At 25.7% G+C, this 27590-nt stretch overlaps 2 protein-coding genes across 4 annotated transcripts; one reads left to right on the top strand and one right to left on the bottom strand.

The window, feature by feature from the left end:
* Window positions 1–5738: 5738 nt before the first annotated feature.
* Window positions 5739–8385, bottom strand: LOC127287202 (menin). The gene is made up of 4 exons (XM_051314017.1): window positions 7392–8385; window positions 7019–7329; window positions 6805–6944; window positions 5739–6746 (listed from the first exon to the last, which is right to left on the bottom strand). Exons 1-4 carry the CDS (start codon window positions 7954–7956, stop codon window positions 5867–5869), a joined length of 1896 nt encoding a protein of 631 aa, XP_051169974.1. The 5' UTR covers window positions 7957–8385; the 3' UTR covers window positions 5739–5866.
* A 3454-nt stretch (window positions 8386–11839) lies between these two features.
* On the top strand, window positions 11840–26538 carry LOC127287204 (anaphase-promoting complex subunit 11-like). Of its 3 annotated transcripts, XM_051314020.1 has the most exons (4): window positions 11840–12114; window positions 12349–12468; window positions 13103–13263; window positions 21571–21719. In XM_051314020.1, the coding sequence occupies exons 1-3, from the start codon at window positions 12096–12098 to the stop codon at window positions 13216–13218; spliced, it is 255 nt and encodes an 84-aa protein (XP_051169977.1). In that variant the 5' UTR covers window positions 11840–12095; the 3' UTR covers window positions 13219–13263; window positions 21571–21719. The 3 variants fall into 3 exon arrangements, with proteins under 3 accessions (XP_051169977.1, XP_051169976.1, XP_051169975.1); XM_051314019.1 differs by lacking the exons at window positions 11840–12114; window positions 12349–12468 and adding an exon at window positions 24922–26538 and having other exon boundaries at window positions 13115–13263; window positions 21571–21823; XM_051314018.1 differs by lacking the exons at window positions 11840–12114; window positions 12349–12468; window positions 13103–13263 and adding exons at window positions 17368–19056; window positions 24922–26538 and having other exon boundaries at window positions 21571–21823.
* The last annotated feature ends 1052 nt before the right edge of the window (window positions 26539–27590 follow it).

The raw sequence follows: 27590 nt of genomic DNA, 5'->3' as shown, positions 1-27590 counted from the left end.
TAGACTATTTATTCGTCCTTTATAATCATTAATAAAAAAAAATCATCAGAATATTTTATAACAAACAGCTTTTATTATTTCTTTTCCATATTTTACCATAAAAAAAAAATGTTTTAAGGATTTAATTAAAATTTTATTAACAACAACAGAGATAGAATAAAATAGTTTATTGTAAATCCACTGAAAAAACAGGACATTGTGATGATTTTACAACTCACTGTTCTGTCAAGTTAACAATGATAATAATTGCAATTACACTCTATTCATTATATTATTCATAGCACACCAAACAAAAAAAAAAAAATTGAAAAATTAGAAAAAAAAATATTAGTGCCTTCTATTTACAATGATCTATATTATTCTTCTAAAAAAAAAAAAAATGAAAATTACATTTAAAAAAAAAAATTGTGAATAGAATGTAATCGATAAAGGGGTTTTTTTTTTTTATAAATGACAATGATATAATTAACGTATCACTGGTGCAGCTCGTAATCAAGTTTCGTCTTCACTTAAGTACAATGAAAAAAAAAAAATTAAACTTATTCTAATAGCTTCTTATAATTCTAGTTTAATATGCCCCGTGGAAGTAGATTCATTTTCATGAAAATCTTATACATTGTTATTTATTATAATTAGATGAAAAAGTCTCAAAGTTAAAAATTTCCAAAAATCCATTTACAATTAATCATAAAATTTTTTGTTATTTAGTAAAAATTCATCTAAATTTGTATCAATATTTACTAAAACAAAAATTTTTCATAATTATTAATGTGACATCATGGAAATTCTAATTGAAAATTGATTGATTTTCAAACTAATATTTATATAAGAGAAACTAAATTCTATAATAAAAAAAAATTTATCAGATACGTGTTTGCTTTAAATATTGTTTTTCACAAACATTTTTTTTTTTTCATTAAAATTTAAAAACATATACACAACATTTAACAATGAGGATAAATTTTCCAGATATAAATTTTAAAGTTATTAATTTATTTTTATTTTGGCAAACGACCAAGGAACGATAAAATATTGTCAGATAAAATGAAAAATTATGAAAACATTTTCATTTTTGTTTCTCTGTCTTTATTTTTCAGTTAATAACAATTTCTATCGAATACTATGAAAATAGCAAACACGCAACTGAAGCCTTCAAAAAAAAAGCAGAAAACAAGCCATAGAAAGTGCAATGGAAGCAATAATATTAAATTATAAGAAAATTGCAATTATTAAGGAAATTATAATATTGAGGAAAATTGCTTAGTCTTAAGTGAAGCATAAAAAAAAATTCAAGCAAAATAATTAAAAAAAAAATAAAAGTATTCAGTTTTCATCAAGAGAAATATTTTCATGAGAAGTGACTCAATTACAAAAAAAAAAAAATCGAAAGAACTTTTTTTAATTTTTTAATCACTCCTTTTCGTATTGTAAAGATCCTATATTTATTGGTTAGAGAAAATTCATAGGCGATTAAAGGGAGCCTAATACTGAGAAAGATTATTATTATTATTTGTTATTTAACGTTTAACTATTTCATAAATTTCAAAATTGTTATTTTTCTTTCTCTTTCTTTTCTTTCTTTCTTTCTTTTTTTTTCTCTCTTCAAGAGAATCGAAAATCACTGTTCACGCGTAAATATATTTATATATATATATATTAAAATTTCACGAGATCTCTATTTATCGGAAAACATTAGAAAATAAGACAAAAATTTTTTTTTTTTTTGCCAATGTTTTCAGATAATTAGCGAAAAAAAATTACACTACAATAATAATAGATTCGAATTATCAGTCACTAATACAAAAATACTGTTCTCCATACAATATTCGATCTCTTCAATTTTTTTTTTATTACAAACTTTAAAAACATTTCCATGTTTTCTGTATCGATAATGTTACATTTTTTTTTCATTTCAAGTTGCATGAAATTTTTTTTTTTGAAAATTTGCTCAATAGAAATTCCTTTTCTATTTCTATTTTTTTTTTTTTTTTACAATCACTACATTCGTATATTTTTGCGCCGACGAATGACAATTTCCTGTATTCTGTTTTTTTTTCCATGCGTTTTCGATAAACAAGGAGATGTTGTGAATTTTTCAATGAAATTTCATTTAAAATCGCATTTCTTTAAAAGAAGATAAAAATTGCACTTATCACTTTGGAAAAGGATTCGATTTTAAAATAAATTTCATATTAATCGTGGTTTTTTAAAATGTTAATTTCTTTTTTTTTAAAAAAAATAAGACATTTTAAAAATTAAAGTAGGAAATTTTTTTTTACTGTCAAAAAAAAAGAAACCACGAATTATTTTAATTTCACATCAAAAAACATCTCTTGGCAATTTTATCGTATTTTATGGCTGAGGAAGAGGGATGAGGCAAGAAAAATTCTTCTTCTGATATTGAAAGTATTTTTCATGTCTCGTCACCTTTTTTCTTTTTTACAAAAATTCGTTATTACTAGAATATTAATACATAATAATAGTTATATTCAGCATCACAGTAAGATAGCGCCCTTCTTTTTTTTTTTTTTTTTTTTTTTTATACATGATCGTCGGACCAATTTATATTTTCATTCGCAAATATTATCTTCAACCCTTTTAACAAACCTATCCTACAACAAACCATTCATATAAATAAATAAATAAATAATTAAATATATATATATATATATATTTAATTATTTATATGTATATATAATATATATTACATTCATGAAATTTCGTAAAATGTTATTTTTCTTTTTTTTACGTATTTTTTTTTTCTAACGATTCAAGACAAATGTTAAATTGTTGCTAAGATTAAGAAACACTGTTTTGGAAAGCACTGTTTTTTTTTCTAGTATATACGAGTATTATCAGTTAATTATTATCCCTTCATGAAATAAATTTGTGATGACAATATATGTATATATATATATATTTATTTTTTTAACGGGCCTTTTTGTAACGATAAACAACATTCTTAATTATTAAATCGTCGACTACTTTTCAATGGCAAGCCCGATTGCAATCGTGGCAATTAAAATTATATATTTTTACCCTGATCCATTTTAACATTACAATATTCCACTGTTTTTTTTTTTTTTTTTTGTTTTTTTGTTGTTTTTTTTTTTGTTTTTTTTTCTATTCCATTTCTGTAAGTTTCCATCAAAAGCATTTAGAGTAAAAACTCATGTGTATCAATTTTTTTAATTACATGAAATATTTTTTAATTAACAATAATAATAATAATAATAATAATAATACAATTTTATTCAAAATTTCGTGTTTTCGTAAGAGTAATTAAAATTTTTTTTTCATTATAAATAATATGTATATATTTACAATTTTTTTTTTATATTAATATCTAGGTACATATATTAAATAAAATATAATAAATAATTCACTAACATTAATATTTAAAATTTTAAAACTCATTTTCAAAAATTAATATTTATGTACAATGATTTTTTTTTAAATTTATTTTTCCGTTTTTTTTTTATGTGAAAAATTTGAACAAAATTCAAATATATTTATTGATACACTTGAGTAATTTTTACTCAATGAAAAAAAAAGAAAAAAAATGTTAAATTGCAAAAAACAGAGGTAAAGAGAAATATTGTTATTAAAAATTAAAATTCACGAAAACTGTACAAATTAGGAGAGATAAAAATTTTAAAATTATTTTCTACATATTAAAAATTTGAAAAATAAAAATACATTTAAACAAATATTTAAAAAAAACACATTTAAAAAAAATTTTTTTTGAACAAATAAACAAAAGACGTTTTTTTTCTCTCGACACTCTCGAATAGCGACTTAAATTACTTATATTAATTATCTCTGTAAATAAATATTTATAAAAATAAGCAAGCATTTAATGCTTAAGATACTTTAAGGTAAAAAAAACTTAAAAATTTACACCACTTAAGGAGTGGAATGTTGTTTGTCTAACTAGATTGTAAAAGCGTCATTCTAATATAGATTCAACTACATATTATTTTTTAAAATGTAATTTAAAAAAAAAACATTAACGACAACTTTGTCAATTGCAAAATATAATATAATGCAATTATAAAAATCACTGGAGATAAAAATAATTTTTTTTTTTTTTCAATAAATAAGCAAAAGTGCAACAAGATAGTAAATGTAAAGTACATTTAAGAAAGAAAAAAAAATCGACTATGTCGATAAAATAAACTATTCTGCGAAATAAATAACCATCCACGAATCTAATTTGCTTTCATTATTATAAATAGAGAAAAAAAAGCAATAATTTGAAAGAAATCAGATTCGCAGTTGTTTTGGGACATTTAAACTTACATAAATTTTTTTTTATGCCGCTGAAATTTGTTAAATCTTCTCCTTTTAGAAACGAGAAAATTTTTTGTTTAATTCACATTTATTTAAAATTTTAAATATCTTTAAAAAAATGATTTTGCAAACAAAAACATTTTTTTTTGCGTAAAAGAAAGAAAAAAGAAGATATACCCTTCTTTTTGCATAAAAAGAAAATAAAAAAAATTGTTAATTCAATAAAATTGAAGACATTTTGTAAAAATATAATTTTCTGTGATAAAAAAGATTTATGAACAATATAAATTTATATTAATTTTCTCTCGTTTCTAAAAAGAAAAAAAAATTCGCAAACATCAGCTTCATAATTTTTGTACTTTTCTAAAAATTTTCTTTTTTTTTTCTTTTTTTCTTTTCAAACTACTCTATGTAACTTAGAGCTAACGATAAATATCATTTTTTTTTTAAATATATATATATATATATCGCTTCTGTTACTGGCTCAAAAAAATTTTAAACCTTACGAATACGGAAATCGAACGCCCAAAAAAAAGGAGATGCATTAAAATTCCTTATTTCGAATTTTTATCTAATCAACGTGCTTTGATTATCTCACAAAAATCATTAATTAGAATTTTTCATTTTAAAGAATTTTTATTAGAAATAATTATTTTTAAAACGATTTTTCATTTTTCGATTAAACTTTCAGATTTTTTTTTTACAAAAAAATTTATAGCTAGCGAATTTTTTTTTTTGCAATTTTATTTTACAGTCACTATTCTTTAAGTGATTTTTTATTTAAAAGAATTTTAATTTAACAAAATACTTTATGTGATTTGAATTTTTAAATGTCAGAAATTTCAATTCACCGAATTTTAATTTGACTGAATTTTATACGAATTTTTAAAACGCCGAATTTTCATTTATCTAAAATTACAAATGGCCGAACAAATTTTTCAAAAAAAAAATTGCACCGAAATCTTTCTCTCGTTTATTTGTTCGGATATTTTTTTAAATTTCGAACAAATGAAAATTCGGCGTCTTAAAAATTCGTACAAATTAAATTTCAGTGAAATTGATATTTTTCTTAGTTAAAAATTCAAATCACACATAGTATTCTGTTAAAATTAAAATTCTTTTAGAAAACCCACGTAAAAAAATTTTTAAAAAATTTAAAAAAAATAAAAAAATTCAGTAGCTACAAATTTTGTTCGTATATAAAAAAAAAATTGAAAATTCGTCAAAAAAATAATTTCTAATTAATTTTTTTGAGAAATTCATGCGTTGCAAAAATAGACAAAATTTTTCTGAAATAACGAAAAAGAATTAATTAAAAATATCGGGGAAATTTTTTTTTTTTTAAAAATCCGAAAAAATATTTAAAAAAAAATAAGACGTGATTTCTCTCGCAGGTAGAAAAAATATTTGACTCTTTTAGAGGAATAAGTCTTTTTTTTCAAGAAAAAAAAAAAAAAAAAAAAAAAGTGGGAATCGTATACTCTCATCGCTTTTCATTAAATCGGAAAAATTAAAATCGAGAAAATCAATTGAATTTTTCTTTTTTTCTAAACACGATTTAAGCGATATTATATTAATCGCGACGTGTTCTCTTCGGTCGTTGATTAATACCAATTTCATCGCCGCTTCTTGTTTTTTTACCTATTTGCACTTGGCTCTGTGCCGTTAATTGAAGTGAAATTGCATGTGTATTAAGCTTCTCGGCAAGTAGTAAATCTTTCAATCCCTTCATTTTTTGACTGTAGAGAGTTATCTTTGGCTTCTCATTCTCAGAATCATCGACAATCTCTTCGTTGACAACAACGGTAGTAGCAGCAGCAGTAACAGCAGTAGCAGTAACAGTAGCAGTAGCAACAGCAACAACTGGTTCCTGAGATGTTGAAGGCGTTGAATTAATTGTTAATTCAGGTGGTGCCACAAATGGTTCACCATCGCCTTGAAGAAGATAATCTCTATTGAGAATTTTCTCACTGCACGCTGCCGTTAATGCTTGAATACTTGGATGTGTTGATGCCGTCGTTACTGGTACTTTAGATTCTAAACTTTTAATTAAATCCCTTGCTGTATTATTTCCCTTTTCTTTTGTTTTATAATAATTATTATTATTATTATTAAGCATTTCATCGGGATTTGTTTCTTTTTTTTGTAAATTCTCATCGTCATTGAGTTTTATTGTTTCTGTTTCATAGCATTCAATAACAACTTGAGCGCGTATATTCGCATCAAATTTTGATATTGTATTAACTAATGGACGTGCCCAACCAATATGTAATACTGGTGTATTTGCTCCTTCCTCCCATTGGCAAATACCATCGTAAAAACGTAAAAGATGTGCAAAACAACGCGGTTGTCGAAGTAAACGTTCATCAGCCCTAACTGCATGTGGTATCAATTCATTTGCAATTTCAAGAAGTTCCTTGTAAATTTCACCATCGTCTCTTGAATAATCGTATCTAAAATAGAAAATTTTTGTCAAAAAAATATATTACAAAAATTCTTTGTAATACTAACTTTCTTAAAACATCAGCAGCATCAGCCCATGAAGAAAGTGCTTCGGAATGTAATCCATGACGATAAAGATAACCACCTTGATAAGTATAGGGATAAACATGTGCGTTACCATAATATTTTCTTGACGAACGAATGGCTTCCTAAAAAAAAAAATAATTTGTCAAAAAATAGGAAAATTTTAATATATACAGAATGGGAAAAATTAAAAACAGACCTGAAAGAGATTAATTGCAGGTGGTCTTCCGGGTGTTGGTGCAGCTTCTTCAAGATCACCTAAATTTCCAAGAGCCATTGGATATTTTGCCAAATGACCCAAATCATAAAGTAACCACAATAATTCCTGTTGTAATAATGCAACTTCCGCAGCGTCTGCTGTTGCACTGAGACTTGGATTAATAGCCGAAACAATTGTAGCAACTTCCATTGCTCGATTACATATTACAGCTTGTCCATTAACATATAACCATGATCGTGACGCCACACCTGCTTCAACTGGCTGTCCACGTTTGTCCTCGTTTCCCTTTCCTAAATTACAAACGAATTGAATTAAAAAATATGGAAAATTATATTCCAAACAAAAACCTTACCGTGCCATGTAACTTCAGCTGTTTCAGAACCATCTTCTCCATAAACAACCCATGCATGATCCTCTGACATTGCCAAATGAACATCCTTAAATCCCAATACTTGACATCCAGCAACAACAGCAAATGCAACACCAAAACAATCGAGTTTATTTGCCGTTAAATAACTATAAAGACTTTGTAAATGTGCTCTATCTTTATAATAGCTTCTTGTCAATGAATTCCATATGACATCCGATACTTTTTTAACTAATTCTCTTGTTGCATATTTTGTATCATAAACCGTTAAATCAACAGCACCTTTTATTACCGTTTGAAATTTTCTATATAATGCTTCGGCAATATGATATTCAACTGTTGGTAATTTTGGCTCATCATAAACAATTGAATCTTGCGATGTAAATGTACGATTGCAGGTTAATGAATTTTCAACAGCGCCAACAAGAATAGAAAGCAATGCAAGATCAGGCTCCGTGCTATTTTCCAATTGATTTTGAAAAATTTGTACAATCGAGGAAATACTCTGTAATGGAAAAAGAGCCTTGTCCTCATCTCGGAAACCCGCCATGTCTTTTCTGTTTTGTTTTTTTTTTTTGGCAGGTGTTCGGTACCAAAAAAAGAGAAATGTTCCCCTTTTCTCTAAAGTGTCATTTTTGTTAGACTTTTAACAGAAAATGTAAACATCAACGTTTACTTAATATTTTCTACTTCATTGACACCACGTTGCTTTTTTCAAATGAAATATCCACATCGTTCAAGTAGACGACGAAACAATTGTGCGGCGCGCCGCTATTTAGGAGCATTTTCTAACCTCTTGAAATGATAATTTCACTTTTAAAAACACTTAGTTATATTGAATTTAAATAAAATTCACAAAACCCGTTGGGAAAACAAAAAAAAAAAGGAAAAAAAGAATTATAGCTGAATTTTATTTTCACACTTATTAAAACACTGTGCCAATACGTTACGTTCCGAAGTCACGTATACAACTAAACGCAGTGTGACCAGGCCGCAGATAGACTTGACCCCCACCATGTTTCCATCCGCACACTAACACATGCATATACATTCCCTGTATATGAGCCTCTTTTTCGTTTTCCTCTATTCGCTAGATACTATACATGCATTTACCGGCGGTCGATTGCTTTTTGGCGCGGGAAATTTAAAATGTAGAAATATTCTTTAGTAATTCACAATAAATATATTAAGTAAAAAATTAATTATTTATTCAAAAATGTTTTTATTATTAATTTTCAAATGTAATAAACAATAATTCCTGTATGATTATAATAATTTATTGAAATTAATTTTCAGGTTAAATAATAAATTAGATTTTAATAAAACTTTTAAATAAAATTCAAATTATTCTTTACTTTATTTTGTAAAATATACTTAAAGGGATGAAATAAAATTTAATATTAATGCTTTCAATTAATGAGATATATGTATAATAACTATTAAATTTTATTTTATCTCTTTAATTATAATAAAAAAAATTTAATTTTGATATTTAATGATGTTTTTTTTATTAAATTCTAATTTATTATTTAACTTGAAAATTATCTTTTACAAATTATTATAATCATACATTGAATTATTGTTTATCATTATTTATTTTTAAAACAGGGATGAAATAATTTGTATAATAATTAATAATAAATCAATTAATTAATCAATTATTAAATTAATAATAATTATTATTTAATTAATAATTTCTTTTTTATGATAATTTTTAATTAACACAATTATTAATTTAATAATTATATATTGTTAATTATATTTCAGACTACTTACTTCTTTTATAATTTAATCTACACAAATTTAAAAAAATTATCTTTTATACCTTATTTATAAATAGGGTGTAAAAGGTAATAATATAATTTATAAATATAATAATTTAATTTATAATAGGGTAAACTGGGGTAAATCCGAACGCTTTTAGTAAGTTTCAACAATAACATAAGTTTTTTCTTTAAAAAAAAAATACTTCCGGTATTCTGGTGCATGAAGTTGTTACTTTACTTCCATAGAACAATTTTATGGGGTAGAAAAATTTTTTGATAAATTACAATCGCAGGAAACTTAGCGTTCGTATTTACCTCGATACTTTGCAACTTTCCTAAAATATGGGGGTAAATACGAACGCCACTGTATTTCAGAAAAATCTTAGGGAAAATAAATTTAAAGTATTGCAATTGTTAAACTTATATAAAAACTCAAAAAAAATACGATAATAAACCTATTATGTAATAATGCATCATATATAAATACAAAAATCAAACAGGTTAAAAATTAAAATGCATTACACAATTAAAACCTTCAATAACTTTATCAAATCATAACGGATTTTTGCAAAACTTGCTACACAAAGTATTTTGGAGTGATTGAATGTAAATACAAAAAAATAAAAGTCAAATTTTTTAAATTCAAAATGGCGTACTTTCCTAAAACTTATTTTTAAAAATGATCAAATTTGCTAACCCTGAAACCCCCCGAGTAACAATTTTCGAGGGAATCCAATGAATTTTTTAATTCTCGTCCGCCATTTTGAATTTTGAAAAACTGACTTCAAATTGGTAATTAGCGACCCCAAAAACCGTAGAATACCAAATTTTATTAAGATCCTGAAAAACTTTTTTCAACAAACCATTTGGCAAAAAAATTGAAACACTCCTTCGAGAGAACAGAGATTAAGTTTCTGCTTATTAATTACTAACGAGGATACGTATAGAAAGAAAAACTTTTTTCTATGTACTTTTATAATGTTAAAATAATAGTGTAATCAAATAAAAACAATTTTGTGTGGCTTTGATGTAAAAAAAAATTATTAAAAATACCGTTCGGATTTACCCCAGTTTTCCAATTTTCTTGGGTAAATACGAACGGTCTGATATTATTAATAAAATTTTACAGAAGGCAAAAATCAAATATAGTTTCTGTTCTAGTATTCATAACAAACAATTATAAATAATAAAATGAATTTTTAGCTTCTTTTTCTTGAAATACGAGACAAAATACTGAAAGAGTGTCATCTTTGATTTTCAATCTTTTTTGCAATACTTGTTATCTTTGTTTATGCTGTTGCTAATTAACAAACAAAAAATGGGATAATACTTAGAATCTCTTCAAGAGGATCTGAGGTAAAAATTCTCATATCGAACTTATTTTTAAAAATTTTAATTAAGCTGAAATAATTAGCGTTCGGATTTACCCCCCGTTCGGATTTACCCCGACTGACCCTATAATTTATTTATGTAAAATGTAATTTTTTTAAATTTGTGTAGATTAAATTATAAAAGAAGTAAGTATAGTCTGAAATATAATTAACAATATATAATTATTTAATTAATAATTGTGTTAATTAAAAATTATCATAAAAAAGAAATTAATAATTAATTATTATTAATTTAATAATTGATTAATTAATTGATTTATTATTAATTATTACCTATACAAATTATTTTATCTCTTTTTTAAAAATAAATAATGATAAACAATAATTCAATGTATGATTATAATAATTTGTAAAAGATAATTTTCAAGTTAAATAGTAAATTAGAATTTAATAAAAAAAACATCATTAAATATCAAAATTAAATTTTTTTTATTATAATTAAAGAGATAAAATAAAATTTAATAGTTATTATACATATATCTCATTAATTGAAAGCATTAATATTAAATTTTATTTCATCCCTTTAAGTATATTTTACAAAATAAAGTAAAGAATAATTTGAATTTTATTTAAAAGTTTTATTAAAATCTAATTTATTATTTAACCTGAAAATTAATTTCAATAAATTATTATAATCATACAGGAATTATTGTTTATTACATTTGAAAATTAATAATAAAAACATTTTTGAATAAATAATTAATTTTTTACTTAATATATTTATTGTGAATTACTAAAGAATATTTCTACATTTTAAATTTCCCGCGCCAAAAAGCAATCGACCGCCGGTAAATGCATGTATAGTATCTAGCGAATAGAGGAAAACGAAAAAGAGGCTCATATACAGGGAATGTATATGCATGTGTTAGTGTGCGGATGGAAACATGGTGGGGGTCAAGTCTATCTGCGGCCTGGTCACACTGACTAAACGTCGTTTGCTTTTTTTTCTGCGCAGTATACATTTCTCTTTTTTCTGATGGGGTGAGGATTCGTCATAACAGGGAAAATTTCGAGAGAGAGAGAGATTGACAAAAGGGGGAAATTCCCAGACAATTGCAATTCAATAATTTTAAAAAAAGTAATTAATAAAATTTATTAAATTCAAATTTAATTAAAAAATAAAAATATTGTTTTATTTGAGGTTAGGATATGATATCTCATTGTTATTTTTTTTTTGCTAAATAATAAAAATAATTACTATTTATAATAATTTACAATTATTATTTATATAGTAATAAAAATTACTTTATTTTGCTGTTAAATCTTAAAAAAAAAACGTTATATTTCTCTTAAAAATTTAAAAATAAAAGAAAGAAACAATTTCTGCCACTACGTGGCGCTTGCGTCAAACATCTGTTGCTATTCTTTCGGTGAATTTGTGTTTCTTTGTTTACTTTTTATAATATTTTATAGATTTTATAGATTTTATAGATTTTATAGACTATATAGACTTTATAAAAAAATTTAGTTTCGAATTAAATGTGAATTTAGTGCTTCATGTAATTAAAATTCTATATAAGACAAAACACAGAATGAAAGTTACAATAAAAAGTAAGTAGAAAAAAAATTGTTTACATTTTGTATCGATACTTTGTTATGTTTTGATTGAAAATCCGATATTTTTGGGGGAAATATCCATTTTATTTTGCTTATATTGCTTATTTGTAAGTTATTTGTAACCTAACCTATAAAAATCAAAAACAAATTTGCAATTACAAAATATGGAATTATTTTTTTTTAACAAAAAGGGGAAGGGAAATTTTAAAAACAATTTTTTTATTTCAGGTTGGACTGGAATAGCAACTTGGCGATGGATTGCAAACGATGATAATTGTGGTATTTGTCGAATGCCATTTGATGCAAGTTGTCCCGATTGTAAAGTTCCCGGGGACGATTGTCCTTTAGGTAATTTTTTTTTTTATAAAAATTTAACTATTCTCTAACACAGAAAATTAAAAGGCATTAAAATAAGCTGCAACGCTTCTTATTTTAATCCAATTTTGCTTATTTTAATACCAAAATGAATTAAAATAAACAAAATTGGATTTAATTAAGAAACGTTGCAGCTGATTTTAATGCCTTTTAATTTTCTGTGAAATATTCCGATTTTTTTTTAGAACTATTTCTTTTTAGATAAATTTTTCTTTTATATATCATATATAGGTGGTAGAAATAATTTGTGAATGTGAAAAATTATTTTCCTTTTAGAGTGAAATTAAAAACCCCTCGTATGGCACAATAGCCTGAATGAAAGTTGCATCTGCGCAAATGGAAGTATTTATATCGATTCAACCCCTTGTACTCGATAGTGTGTGGATTGTTTTTAACCTCCCCTCACCTATACACAGACAGGCAAATACAAATGTCAACATGTATCCGTGTGTGTGTGTGTGTATTTGGGGTGAGAGAGGAAAGTTCCATCGCGTCTACCGGGTGCCGGGTTCCTTTTTAAAACGCTAAAATCTCTAGTCAACTAAATTTCAATTGTCTTCCAAATAGTCACTATTTTTCGATAATTTTATAAAAAAAAATGTTTCAGTTTGGGGTCAGTGTTCACATTGTTTTCATATTCATTGCATTATGAAGTGGTTACATTCTCAACAAGCGAGTCATCTTTGTCCAATGTGCCGTCAAGAGTGGAAATTCAAGGAGTAGTTGAGTGTAATAACATCCTCCAGGTGTCACCACGCAACCAAAGAGGTACAATTGTTTGTTGTTTTTTTTTCATATTAATTTCTAAAAATTAATACAAAAGTTTAGAATCTAAAAACAACAAATGACAAGAAGAATCTAATTTAAGAAAGTTAACTATATACATTGGCAATGATATTGAATCTCTTACCATGAAGAATTATTTCCATCATTAAAAGAATTTACTATACGTTATTTTATGAAGACCAAATCGTAAACCAAACCAAATTAGATCTTAGAAAAATGTGATTGAATTTTGATACATGACACAACGAATCCTTATACTATTTTTGAGTTCTTTACAAAATTTTAGCTCAATATCAAATTTGAGGATCAATTTTTCAAAAGCTGATAAATCATAAGGCTGAAGTCCGCAACGTTTTTAAAAACGAAAAATTAAAATAGAATTATTTTTTCATGTCAATTATTAATTAACTATAATAATTTCCGTATTCATTCATTCATTCCGTCTGTCCACACTTGAAGTTAGTCGTATTTTGTTCCTTTTGTTTTTCTAAAATTTTGACAATTCTTGATTTCGTAATATTTTATGGTTAACGCGACGGATATTTTTATTCATCGTCATTAATTAAGTCATATACTAAGTGACAGTTTAAAGTAAAAAAAAAAATATTGTTATTGTGTGCAGCACCAGTATATTTCCTACTTGGTATTTATAGAAAAAAAAGTTTCAATTATGATATAATTTTTATTATTATTTATAAATTTATTATATCATATATATATATATATATATATATTTTAAATATAATGATTATTACAGATAATTAGAACATTTTAACTTATAATTATTATTTCTTTCATTATTTTTTCATTATTCATTATTATTTATTATATATTATTATTCATAAATTGATTATTATTATTTTGTTTTTATTATTAATTATTAAATTGTTATATTTTTTTTATCTGTAAACAATATAAAAATAGTTTGCTTTTTTAAAAAATTTTCAATTTGATTTTAATTTTTAATTTAAGTTTAAAGTTTAAAACATTACAAAGTTTTTTCTAGGTTTTATTTTTTCAACATTTTTAAATATTAATTGCTTAATACTTTTTAAAATATAATTAATAATATTGAGTTAATTTAATTTTCTTTTTGATTACATAATTTTTTAATATTTATTAATTATCAATTAATTAAATTTTTTGAAAAAAAACATAAATTTAAAATTTTCATTTGCAACGAAATATTTATAGAAAATACAGTAAAATATTTAGCAAAACTAATTTTTTGTAATTTCAAAGATTATAAAAAATCATCCTTAACTAAAAAATCACTATTTATATAATATCAAACTCATTTTTTTATGTGTATAAATAAATGATAACGTGAAAATTAGAAATATATCTATTATTAATTTATTACTCCACTGATGCAGAATTATTATTATTATTATTATTAATATTATTATTATTTTAAAACAACCATTGCAGTCAAAGTTGGACGCGCGTTTAATTTTGCTAGTTTATCTCTAATTTTGATTTGCACAAACTTTCAAGAAATTAATACTTTTATAAAAACCAGTTACCCCCGAATAACTTTAATTTTAACCAAAATTAATGGATATTGTCTAATTATTTTTTCGTTTACAAAAACGTTGCGGACTTCAGCATCATGATAAATCAATATTTCGAGAAATTTAAACAAATGACATTTCTCACATAACCACTAATGTTAATTTCAAAGTAAAAAAATTTTAATAAAGTATTTATATTTGTTTTTTTTTTTTGGATTTAAGACGTTTTGTTTGTGTTTAAAGTCCATTATAATTAAGGAATTTAAAGCTTACCACCACAGCACCGGAACTTTCCCAAAGATTTATTTTGAAATGTTAGGAATATTTAATTGCAATGTTTAGTGAAAATTGTGTAAAGATTTAAATGTCCCATACACACAATTTTCACTAAATATTGCAATTAAATATTCCCAACATTTCAAATAAATCTTTAGGAAATCTTTAGGAAAGTTTCGGTGCTATGGGGGTACACTGCAAAAATAAGTAACTTGGTATCTTACAATAAGATGTAATATGGAAAAAATGGTGTCTTTCATCTTAAAAAAAGATATTTTGTAAAGTATCTTATTAATATTTAAGATGCTTTTTGCGTTTTAACAAGAATTAAAATATTTCTTTTATCTTAAAATGTAAATTACTTTCTGTAAATTTCTATAAGTAACTTGAATTAAAATATTTGTGGAGTCATAAGATGTTTAGAAAAAAGATGCTTGTAAATTCTAAGATACGTCAAAATTTGAAGTTACTAAAATATAAAATACATTAAGCAATCTTACATAAGAGGCCATAGTTAACCTCAAAATTTTTTTCATCAAAAATATGTGAAGCACTTTGGCAAAGATATACTATTAACATCTTAAACATAAGATATTTCAAATAACTAAAAAGTTACTACCAAAACATCTTATATTAATATACTTTTTTTTTTGCAGTGTATGGTTATTTTCTTCAATAAAAAAAATAAAAATGACAAATTTACTAAATTAAAGAAATTATTAATTAATAATTGCAAATCAAACCCTCAACATTCGAAATATAAAAGAATCGCGGTTTAAATTTATAAAAAAAAAATAATTGATCAAAAATTAGAATTCAATACAAGTTAATATGTTAATAGCGACACGGTTATTGAATTCATTTTCTTTTTCCATTACGTCAACATATCCGTCTTTGTCATTTAGTCAAAACATTTCTCGAAATTGTCAATTAGTCATAACTACTGTTTAATCATTTTGCTCGATATTATGATAGTAAAAACGAGTTTTCTATTTAAGCCAAAAGAGAAATTTATATTTTCTCCAAGTGATCAATTTTATCATTTATTTATTTATATATTTTTTTTCCATTAATTTTTATTCTCTTTCAATTATTTTTTTGAAACTCTTAAAAAAAAATTAGTTTCTTTTATTTACTAAAAGAATTTAATTTATTATTTAAAATATAAATATATATTTAAGAATATAATTGATATTGTAATTATTCAAAATATTATGCAATGTTTAGAGAAATTAATGTATATACTTGATCTTTTATACTTAAGAATGATACATTCGTTATGATATATTACATATAGCATCGTCATGCTCGCTTGTAATGACATTGTTTAATAGTAAAAAAAAAAAAAAATTTACATTACTTGCAAAAACCATCAATTTACCGCAAGATTCATGCCTTTTACTTTGCTTCTATCATTTTTTCAGTGTAATATTTTGAATGTTTTTTTTTTTAAATATATTTTTGAATTTTCTTACTTTGAAAAAAATTTTAATTATTTTTACAATTATAAAAATTGACTCGCAAATGATATTCAATTTTTTGATAAAAATTTCAGTTATTAAAGTTCATAATTGAAAAATCTTTTATTGCAATAAAATATCATGAGCATATATAACCAGTGAGTCAGTTATGCAAACAGAGATAAGTGAAGCAAATTTCCAAGGACAATTTTCAAATTACGGAATTTCTTTAAAAGATTAAAAAAATTCTTCGGATATTTAAAAAAATTTTGAAAATAGTAAAAAAAACAGTTTTTGAAATTTTAATTTAATTCAACTTTTTTCGAATTTTAATTTCTATTTGTCAGTGAAGCATTCGAGCGATGTACACGATAAAATGCTTTAAATTTTGTGAATCATTCATTTTACAATATATGATTAATATTTGTTTTAAAAATTACTTATTCGTGATTTTGAATTTTTTGCAATATGTTTCAAATACGCGCAATATAAAAAAAATTGATTTTATTTTTTTGATATAAATAAAAATTATTTGATAAAAATTACTATTTATTTGTTACGATAAAATAGAGTTAGTAACTATTTGGTTCAAATACATATATTTACTTGATAATAGAAAAGTAAATTATTTGAATCCAAATAATTATTAAATAAATAAATTATTTAAATAATTTTTGTAATACTAAGTAGAATTTTAAGTTATTGAGATTTTTAATAATATATAAAACGGGGTTCATTGGTGGGACGACACGAACCTGGTGAACGTAAAAGCCAACATATATAGTGAAGGCAGGGGGATATACCTAATGGGACCCTTCCACTACTCCATCGACTTTACTCTCTCACGCGATACTACGACGATACTGCTGACTGCGATATGTACACACCTACACCCACACCTACATACACGTCTATCCCGGAATGAGAAATACACTCCGTGGCGACTACCTGATGCCCGAGAACGCGAGCTCAAAACAGTCACGTGGTCTCTCCAAGTCGAAGGATGTTTGCTGGGATTGTATAGTCAGTCGGTCTCTCCAACGAGAACGAGAAACACAGACATAATTGCGTTCCACTTTCAAATATATACATAAAAACAAAAAGAAAAGAACAAAAACCACATTGAAACAGAATTCAAAATCATCCATTCCTTTTTTTATAGAAAATTTTGTCCTAAAATTTAATTTATCAATTTAGAACCTCAACAGCTTGTTGCCGTCGAATTTTTTTACTTTTTTCAACAAAGAAAAGTGATTTCCAATATTGTGATAATGTTCGATAACGATTGTGATAAAAATTTTAAAGTGACGAATCATGAGTGTTGTGTTGTTTCATTCAGTTAGTTTATGTGATTCTCTCGAGACGTGTTTTCTTCAGGAGGCGAAATTTGTTGATAAAAAATAAAACGGTCGTCTTCGTTGTTGTTGTTGTTGTCTCATTCACGGAATGCAGCTCGCAGCGTCCCAGAGACCTCATCCTCCTCCGGTACCACCAAGGCCGAGTAGACAGGTCGTTGCCGAAGCCTTGAAACGATCACCCAGGCCTCCTTGTCCCACTAGGCAAGCACCACCACCACCCAATACAAAACCCTGGCGTTCCAATAATCAAGAAATCCTCAATAAACCCGGTCGAACTGTTGTCTATGAGTCCAACAATCAGGAAACATCACTAGACGTTGATATCGAGCCAGAAGTATCATTGGATAAAGATATTGAAACAAAGCCAGAGGAACAAGAATTAAATGTAATAGAAAATAATTCAAAAGTAGAAAAAGAAAATCAAAATTTCGAAAAGGAATCAAAATCAGAGGATGAGGAAATAAATTATTCCGATGTGGAGAGTGTCGAATCACCAATTCCACAGAGTCGACGCCCAAGTGTTGAGAGTTTGTTGGAGAACGAGATCTACGAGCTTGTGGAGGAATGTCGATTAAAGAATTTAGAGAAACGAGATGGTCAAGATCCCAAGGAGATCAGATTAGGTGACATCCAGCTGGATCCATCGAGACCGCGATTACGTTCACAAAAAATGAATCTCCTAACAAGAGATCGTGTGAGAAGTCGAAATAAAGATGAAATCGATGGTCATCATAGTGGAAAAAGTCAAAGGCCATTGGTACGTTGTCCCAAACCTCTAGAACGTACAAATTGGCCAAGACCACCAATTCCAGCAAGAAATAATATTCAAATTGGCGAAAAACCAAATTTAGAAAAAGATACACGACCTAGGTTACCATTAAAGCCAAGACAGAGGTTATCATCACAATTGACAAATGACGGTAGCGAGATAAATAAATCTATTTTGAATGATGGAGCGACAGTGGTGATTGTTGATGAGCCAGAACGTAAAGTTGTGGTTTTTAATGATGATGGAGATAATATTCATCATCAAGATTGGTTGGAAGCTGGTGTCCGTTACTCCTCCACGCAAATTACCCTGTCAGGAGACGACGAAGCCACAGATCGTGTCAATGGATTTGCCCACCTCGAGGACGAGGTGGAGTTCGGTGACCTCGATTTTTCCAGGTATATACATGTATATAAATATGAGAATATATCGCGCGCAATGGTGTTTGCACCGTAAACGACTTTCGCCACGCGACAAAGGAGAGCGGCGATTTGAAGGGACGTGACGTGTGTTTTTAATGGTCAAGGGGCGACGCAAAAATTTTCATTTCGAGTGGTAAACTTTCGCGAATTGAAGGAGAACATACGATATAATTTGTCATTTTTTTAGGCTTTAATGTCAACTAAATTTCACTAGGTCATGGAATTAAAATGGAAAAATGAATAAAGTAATTTTTACTATACTTTAAAAGTAAAACCTTAAATGTCCAAAGTTTCTGCGCATTTTTGGAATAAAAATTACCAGAAACTCCGGACAGTTCAGGTTTTACTTTTAAAGTATAGTAAAAAGTTACTTTATTCGTTTTTCTATTTTTCTCCGTGTGGTGTTTGAAATTATTTCAAAAATCTGCTTTTAAGTCACTCTTAATTTGGGATATTTGTCAATTATTATTTGCAATTTTCTTCTACTGATCTAAATACCTTTTTTTCCCTAAGCAAATCAGAATTTCCCAGATTGGAATTATCAATCCGGATAATTCATCTTTACTGTGTTTTTGAGGTTAGGTCCACATTTTTTTCTCCATTAGTAACCTCTGCAAAAAAAAACTCATTGATAAAGAAATTAATTGTGGACAAAATTTTCATTCTAGATTGAAAATTTTGAGGTTAGGTAATCATATTTCGCGCTTGTATGTAAATACTAACAAATAAATGAGTACGTAGTTTTTTAAATTGAAAAAAGTTATTACATTCTCATCATAATGAGAAGGTATTTTTGTTCAACAATTAGTCAATTATTCAATAAAAATCAAATTGTATAAACATAAAAAGAAATTTAAATTATTTATTATGTGAAAAGCGATGCAATTGTGTTATATAATTATCTTGTTTTTAGAATTTTTTTTTATATAACTTATATTATTATTTAACTATATATCTTATATTATTTTGGTCATTAAGATTAAGGTCAATGTAATATGAATTAAAAATAATTTTTAAATTAAATTCTAATTCAAGGATTTATAGAAACTACTTGCCTTGTAATAATTATAACATTAATGAACTTATTCATTTAAAAATTTTAATTTTTTCCGTATAATTTTTTATACTTTCTGTTTTTATTTCAATGTAATTAGTAAGTATTTGTTTTTATCGGTTTAATAAAAAAAAATTATCACTTTTTTACACTTGAAAATATATTTATCTGTTGTAAATTAATTTTTTTATTCCTTTATTTAAAAAAAACACTAAAAATTTATAATTTCTTAATCTCTAAAGTAATAAATTTTAACCGATTCTTTTTATATTTGAATAAAATTTTTAAATCTTTTGTATATTCCAAACTACTGAAAAAAGAATCAACTCATTTACTATAGTCACGAGAGAGCTGTATAAATACATTTTTTTTTGTGAGTATTTTCTTGCACATAATTGATTATATCTTACATAATTCTCAGTAAGGCAAAACTTATAATTATTTAGGCAACAGTTTCTATTTATCTTTCAATATATTCAATTCTCTTATATATATCTGATTTTAGAAGCTACTTTAAAATTTAAAGAAGCAAAAATTTTCTTTCTATATCCATATATTGTTAATTCAAATGAAAATGGTATTTAAAAAAAATAATGACGTCAAAATCTAACCAATGATAATAATTTAAAAAACTATTATCGTGAATTGTCTCAATGACTAATGACTATATTTTCCTCTCATTAAAGTGCGTATACAATCAAGGACTGCGTATATATATATATATACTAATTACAAAAACAAAAAACCGCTGTTGAAAATTTAATAAAAAATGAAATTATGATTAATATAAAAAATATGTGTAAAATTTTCCGACATATTTTACACAACTTTGTATATGATAATTATATTCATATTTAATAAATATTCAATAATTAACATATATTCTAGTAGTAATTAAAGGGTTTTTAACAAACTTCATAGAAGCTAGAAAGTGGGACAATGTCGGCATAACAAGTACACTAATTATAATACAATATCATATATATATAAATGTGTCTTGATTATTAGAATTTGATTTTCTACACTGAAAAAAATATACATAAAATCTACTTTTTATTTAGGAAATTTTTACCTTAATACTTACAAAATTAATAGAGTTTTTACTAGAAAAAAAATTTAATTTTGACTAAACCTAATGTCAAAATTAACCTTTTTTTCCAGTAACAATTGAATTGATTTTGTTCTAAGGAAAAAATTACAGAAATAAAAAGTAGATTTTGTATTTTTTACTGTATCAAAAAAGAAAAAAAAATTATTTCAGAGGAAAATAATTCCGGTATATATGAGTCACTCGTTTTCGGTTGTGGTTGTTTTTTTTCAAATTCTAAAATAAGAAGCAAATCAATTCGAGAATAAAATGAACTAACGTCTTATAACGGTATAAAATCTGATGCAGACACGATATATATATATATATATATATAATTCTGTTGCAGTATACTCGAGAGGATAGCGATGTCTTCCTTGCAAGGATTGCCGCCTCTTCCACGGAGTCTCAGTGGATTTAATCTCAATAGTGGAAGGGGAGAAACAGGTGAACCACCTCCACCGCCAACAAGATCCTCGAGTAAGGCTCAAAGAAGCGCAAAAACACCAACTAATGTAACACAATCCAGCTCAAGACCCTCGCCACCTGCGAGACAACTAACCACCCTTGACACTCAATTGGCCATCCTCAGGCGAGAAATGGTGAATGTCATTTTTTTTTCTAATTTTTAATTCAATTTAAAAAACAAAAATCATAGCAAAAAGAAATATTTTCTCAAATTTTTTGAAAGTATAGAAATTGGAAATAAAAACTCACATTTTGTTCCTTATTTTTTATATTTCCTTGACCGTCAAAAACCTCCTCTGGTTGCCAATTTCTGAAATGTAAATAAAAATTACAAATTAATATTAATTTTATCCTTCAAAGAAAACTAAAAGGGAAGAATTTATCTCCAAAATTAAAAAAAGAAATTATTTTCGTTGAAATTATTTCCAAAAATAAATTACATACTATATATACATAAAAGTCGATTTATTTAAAGTAACATCCGGTCTATTTTCAGAATTTGATTTTCATCTATTTTCTAACTATAAAAAGGACACGAGAAAGAAGTTATGCCTAAAAATATAATCACTTGAGAGTAAATCGAAAATTTCTATAATTGTAATTTTCAATTATAAATATATATATAAAGTGCTTCAAACAATGCAGATTGAAAAATTGTCTTTTGAATCAAGGATACGCGCGACTAGAATAATAAATAGTTTAATAAATATTCTGCGCACATGTGCTTTGTACTTTTTTTTCCATACAAACACTAATGCATAATATTGAGAAGCGGAAGTCATTAATCTATTTTCTAATCTAACTAGATTACGTATTCAAACAAGGAGATTTTTGTTTTTATTTGAAAAACAAATTTAGACCGGTAGTTAGACATTTTTTAACCTTGCTTTGCATTTGATAACATTTTGAATTCCATGAAACTTGATTTTCAACTTTCTCAAAAAAAAAAAAAGAAATGTTTTTTTATTTTCCAAAATTTGGATAACCTTTTTTCACTTCGACAATTTTCCAGGTAAAATCAGATATCATTTCTTTTGTATTTGTTACAGTTCGTATAACTTATGAAATTAGCAATTTGCAAACTGGCTTTTTTTGCGACATTTAAGTATATTCTCTTTCTCTTTCTCTACACGCGAGTAGAATGATCTTTACTCGCGGCACCTTTTAGTAAATGGAAAGTTTCTATAGAAATTGTTTTTTATTTTTATTTATTTTTTTTTTTTTTTCATTTAAATGGAGCACATTATTTTTCTCTCCTGACCTCGTCTATCACCATACACAATATTCCCTATTTCACCCGCAACGTCTTCCGCATCCGCTCTTTTCACGACTTGTCGATCCGTTAGCTTTTTGCATCAAACGCGTGGGCAAACTCCACGATGAATATTTATTTCACAAGGAAATAGTGAATAAAAGATAATTTATATTAGATCTCAGGAGAAAAATAATCAGGTCTTTTTTTTAAATCGGAAAATTATTTTCTTAAAATATCTCCGCTTTCTCGCAAAATAAATTTTTTTTTGGAAGAAAAACATAATTTACAGTTTTTCTCAAATAAATTTTTTTAAAATAAATATTCGATTTCTTAAAACAAAAATTTACTTTGCGAGTAAAACCTGCTACATAACCTTAAATTCTGGCGAAAATTTATTTTCGCAATTTAAAAGAAGACTCTACTTTCAACTCAATTTGGGATATTTATCAATTATTTGTAATTTTCTTCTACTGATCTAAATACCTTTTTTTCCCTAAGCAAATCAGAATTGGATTGAAATTATCAATCTGAATAATTCATCTTTACTGTGTCATTAATGAAAACAACTAAATCTTTTTTGAGGTTAGGTCGACAATAATCGATTGGAGGAAATATGACATTTTTTTTCATAAATTCAAAGTCAGGTGAATAATATAATAGATCGATAGGTAATTCAATATAATTATTTGTAATTTTCTTCTACTGATCTAAATACCTTTTTTTCCCTAAGCAAATCAGAATTGGATTGAAATTATCAATCTGGATAATTCATCTTTACTGTGTCATTAATGAAAACAACTAAATCTTTTTTGAGGTTAGGTCGACAATAATCGATTGGAGGAAATATGAAATTTTTTTTTCATAAATTCAAAGTCAGGTGAATAATATAATAGACCGATAGGTAATTCAGACATGAACAGACTACTACAGCCGCTCCCACGCTGCATTCCCTCAGGCGTGACCCTTCAGTTCGTGCCACTCTCTTTCTCTTTCTCTCTCTCTCTCTTTCTCTCGATTTCTCAGAGTTCCTCTTCCTTTTTTGGGCTCGCGTTCCTCTTTTACTTCTTTGTATAATTCTTTCACGTTCTATGTATATTATATTATATACACTTATTCGCGATTCCTTCTCTTCTCATGTTCTTTTGTCTCTCACTCCTCTCTCATTCTAATTCTCTCTCTCTCTCGCTTCTCATTCCCTTTTGCATTCCCACGGATCAACGCGCGGACCGCATTATTTAACTCGTAAATCACCTTTACCTTTTGAAGAAAAGTGAACGTTTCGCAAAGTCAACGCGATGAAGAGCAATATTTTTTTTTTCAAAAACAGTTAACTAATGAAAATTGGAATTTTAATCGAGAAAAAAGAAAATCGGAAGAGGAAACCGCAGAGAATGCACCGAAAGAGAGAAAGAGATGCTGTAAAATGTTCAACTTTTATGTAACATTGCGCTTTCGTAATTCGATTCTATAATACAATTTAGTATACATTAGAAATGTTAAATTCTTCTGTCAGTAAAAAAATTAATAGGCTGTTTTTTTTCTAGTCCAAAAGAAAAAAAAAGCATAAAATACATATTTGCAATTATTCTTCTTCAGGGAAGTTTTGAGAAAATTTTGCTAATAAAATAACAAACGAGATAAGACCTGACATTTTAGATAACAGTAATTTCTGATAATTCGCAGTTTTAATCTCTATTTACCGTAAATCGTACAAGAAATGAAAATTTTTTTTGCTTTAAATTAGAAAAGACGATAAGAAAATATGTTCTACAACATTAAACTCTTTCACTCTTTTGAAAACATTTATTTTAATTTACAAAATTCGTGTGAATTATCAGAAAACAAAAACAAATTTAACATTTTATTTAGTTTCTATAAATAAAAAAAATTTTCCCTCTTTTCTTTGTTAATAAAAAAATTTCCCTTTTTTTTTTGTTAGTAAAAAATTAAATTAATTGATTTTATTTTGGATTTCAGTTTGGTCTTCGACAATTGGATCTTTCACTATTGTCACAACTCTGGTCACTAAATGAATCGATACAAGAATTTCGGCAACTTTTACAAGAACAAGAGGATAGAGCACCATCGCCATCGCCAAGTAGCGAAGATGGTGATGACAATAATTATGGACCACATCCAAGAAGACCAGCACCTACTCTACATCATCATAGACCACCGAGACCTCCAAGACCACCAAAACCACCTCCTAGTGACGAATCTCCGTCCAGTGAAGAATATGGAGCCGTTTGATTCTCTATTTTTCAACGTCCACTGATAAATAATTCTCTAAATTGCCAAAAAAAAAAAATGAAGAAAAAAAAATCGACACTAATTTGTGGACCTGGAGGAGAAATTCGTTTCTTCATTAGTACTTAAATGTCCAATTTTTGGATTGATCTCAATTGAGTGAGCTTAAAACATAAATGTCCTTCTTCAATCCTTTTTTTTAAATTTTTATCATAAAAAAATTAATTTAAAAAAAAATTTAAATAATCACTTACTTGACTTATTTATTTTCATTTTATAATTATTTCAATCAATTAAATTGTGTATATTTGTTTCAAATATCAAAAATAGAATTCAAATAAAATTTTTTTTTTTTTTTTGCTTCAAGTAAATAACGTCGGGTGAAGTTCACAATGTTTATAATCGATTGAAAAAAAAAATAATTAAATTTTTGATATGGAAAATAAAAATTTTTTTTGCTAACAAATTATTTTTTTTCCAAATTGTTAAACGAGAAATTTTTTAAAAATTTGTTTAGACAAAAAAATTATCCTAATTTGCATAGAAAAATATTTTTTTTCCTTCTAAATCGTTGATCATAAACATTGTGAAATATTTAATTTTGATAATAGTCAAGTGATTATTTGAATCAAATAATTTTTTTCTTGAAAATTGAAAATGCAAAAAAATAATTCAAAAATTTATTAAAAATTAAAGGATTCAAATATTGGATTGAAGAGAGACATCGATAAATACAGAATGGCCGAGAAAATTGATAAAACATAAGCAATTTTAATAAATCAAGTCATAATTTGTAATATTAAAAAAAAAGTTCCTGTAAAGTTTTAACGAAAAAAAAAAAAAAAAATTAAGTGTGCCTGTATCGTTTACCGAAGGAATGAAAATAAAAATATGTAAAATATTCTCCGATTTTCAATAGCAGAAAGAAATAAAAATTCACTAACTGTAAATAGTTTTCAATAGTACAAAATAATAATAATAAATAAGTCAAATTCGATAAAAAAAAATCCTTTATAAAGAAAAACAAAATACAATTTTTTTTTCAATTACTGTTCGATATGTAAATAAAATGGAATATATTGAAGTAATTCGACAATTAACTCGGACATTCTGTTAATTTAAAAAGAAAATTATAATAAATTCGTTCGATTTTAATCGAGCGATATGGCTAGTGAGTTCCAAAGAAGTCTCCTAAGATTTCTTCTTTCCTCTATAATGACGCTAAAAATCCAGTTCTTTAAAATGTTTTTACAAACTGCGTATTGCGTCAATTTCCGTCAATTGTTAACAGAGCGATTTTTTTTTGCGTGTAAGTGATATAAAAAAATAAATAAATAAATAAAAGGAGTACGTAAAGTTAATGAAAGATAATTTTAATGAAAAGATAAACGTTAATTCTCAAAAAATGCATAATACATCGATCCTTCACCAAATAGCATTGCCCTGTTCAACGTTACGGGCTGGCCATATAAATATATATATATATATACTTCGTTTCTATAAAGTACATTAATATTCCACAAATTCTTTCAAATAAAATTTTTATCTTTTACTAAAAATTTAAAAATAAAAAAAAAAGAAGCGAAAAAGATTTTAATTTTCACGACAATATTTCCAAATGATTTATCTATTAAATATTATTGAAAAATTATACAGAATGGATTTTTATGTTCCGGACCTTGTAAAAAAAAATTTTTATTTGTTTAAAAAACAAAATTTTTTAGGGGATCTGAAACATAAAAATCACAAAAAAAAGAATTTGAAGAATATTCAATGTACTTCCATTTGTTGTTAAATACAAAAAGTACCGAATTGTAAAATATCGTTCTTTATATCGCGCTAGGGTTGCAGGAATAAAAAAAATCGAAAAAGGGTGTAGATATTAATAATATGCTCTAAGACTTAGCATTTAGCAATTCATATGAATTGTATATTTGATATATTATATATATTTCAAAAAAAAAGGGAAAAGATTTACGTTTTTCCAGGAGTTTAAGTTATATAAAAGATTTGTAAGAAAAAAAAACGTTAAAACGCTTTTAAAAACAATTTTCATATTCTGTAGAATTAAAAATGGAATTTGTTTTTCGATTATTTTTTTTTCATAAATTTCATAAATAAATTTTTGCGAATTAGAAGCAAAGCTGATTTTTAATTAAAAAGACATTTTTCATTGTAAATGAAAAATGAAGTGATTTTCTGATTTAGGCTCAAAAAAAAAAATAGAAATAGCGTTGTGAACGAAATAAAATTTTTTTCTGAAGAAATTTGTGTCTTTTTTTTTTTAATCCTGCATTTTTTGATCGCAATTATTTTTTGTACTTATTATTTTCCCTTATAATACCGAATGTGGTCAAAAAGCATTAAAACGAAGTCAAAAAGCTTATATTTACGGGAAC

Source organism: Leptopilina boulardi, unplaced genomic scaffold, assembly GCF_019393585.1.
Source record: "Leptopilina boulardi isolate dan_hultmark-lab unplaced genomic scaffold, ZJU_Lbou_2.1 LbouV2_368, whole genome shotgun sequence".
Classification (NCBI taxonomy): domain Eukaryota; kingdom Metazoa; phylum Arthropoda; class Insecta; order Hymenoptera; family Figitidae; genus Leptopilina; species Leptopilina boulardi.
The sequence above is the reverse complement of the archived record's forward strand: the minus strand, read 5'-3'. Positions and strand labels throughout refer to the sequence as shown.

Coding starts and splice junctions, on each gene's coding strand:
- LOC127287202 (XM_051314017.1), bottom strand. CDS start 7,956: ATGGCGGGTTTCCGAGATGAGGACAAGGCTCTTTTTCCATTACAGAGT. Junction 6,945..7,018: donor CTGCAATTAATCTCTTTCAG/GTCTGTTTTTAA, acceptor TTTTTTTTTTAG/GAAGCCATTCGTTCGTCAAG. Junction 6,747..6,804: donor GCTGCTGATGTTTTAAGAAA/GTTAGTATTACA, acceptor TTTCTATTTTAG/ATACGATTATTCAAGAGACG.
- LOC127287204 (XM_051314018.1), top strand. CDS start 17,978: ATGCAGCTCGCAGCGTCCCAGAGACCTCATCCTCCTCCGGTACCACCA. Junction 19,057..21,570: donor GGTGACCTCGATTTTTCCAG/GTATATACATGT, acceptor ATTCTGTTGCAG/TATACTCGAGAGGATAGCGA. Junction 21,824..24,921: donor CCATCCTCAGGCGAGAAATG/GTGAATGTCATT, acceptor TTTGGATTTCAG/TTTGGTCTTCGACAATTGGA.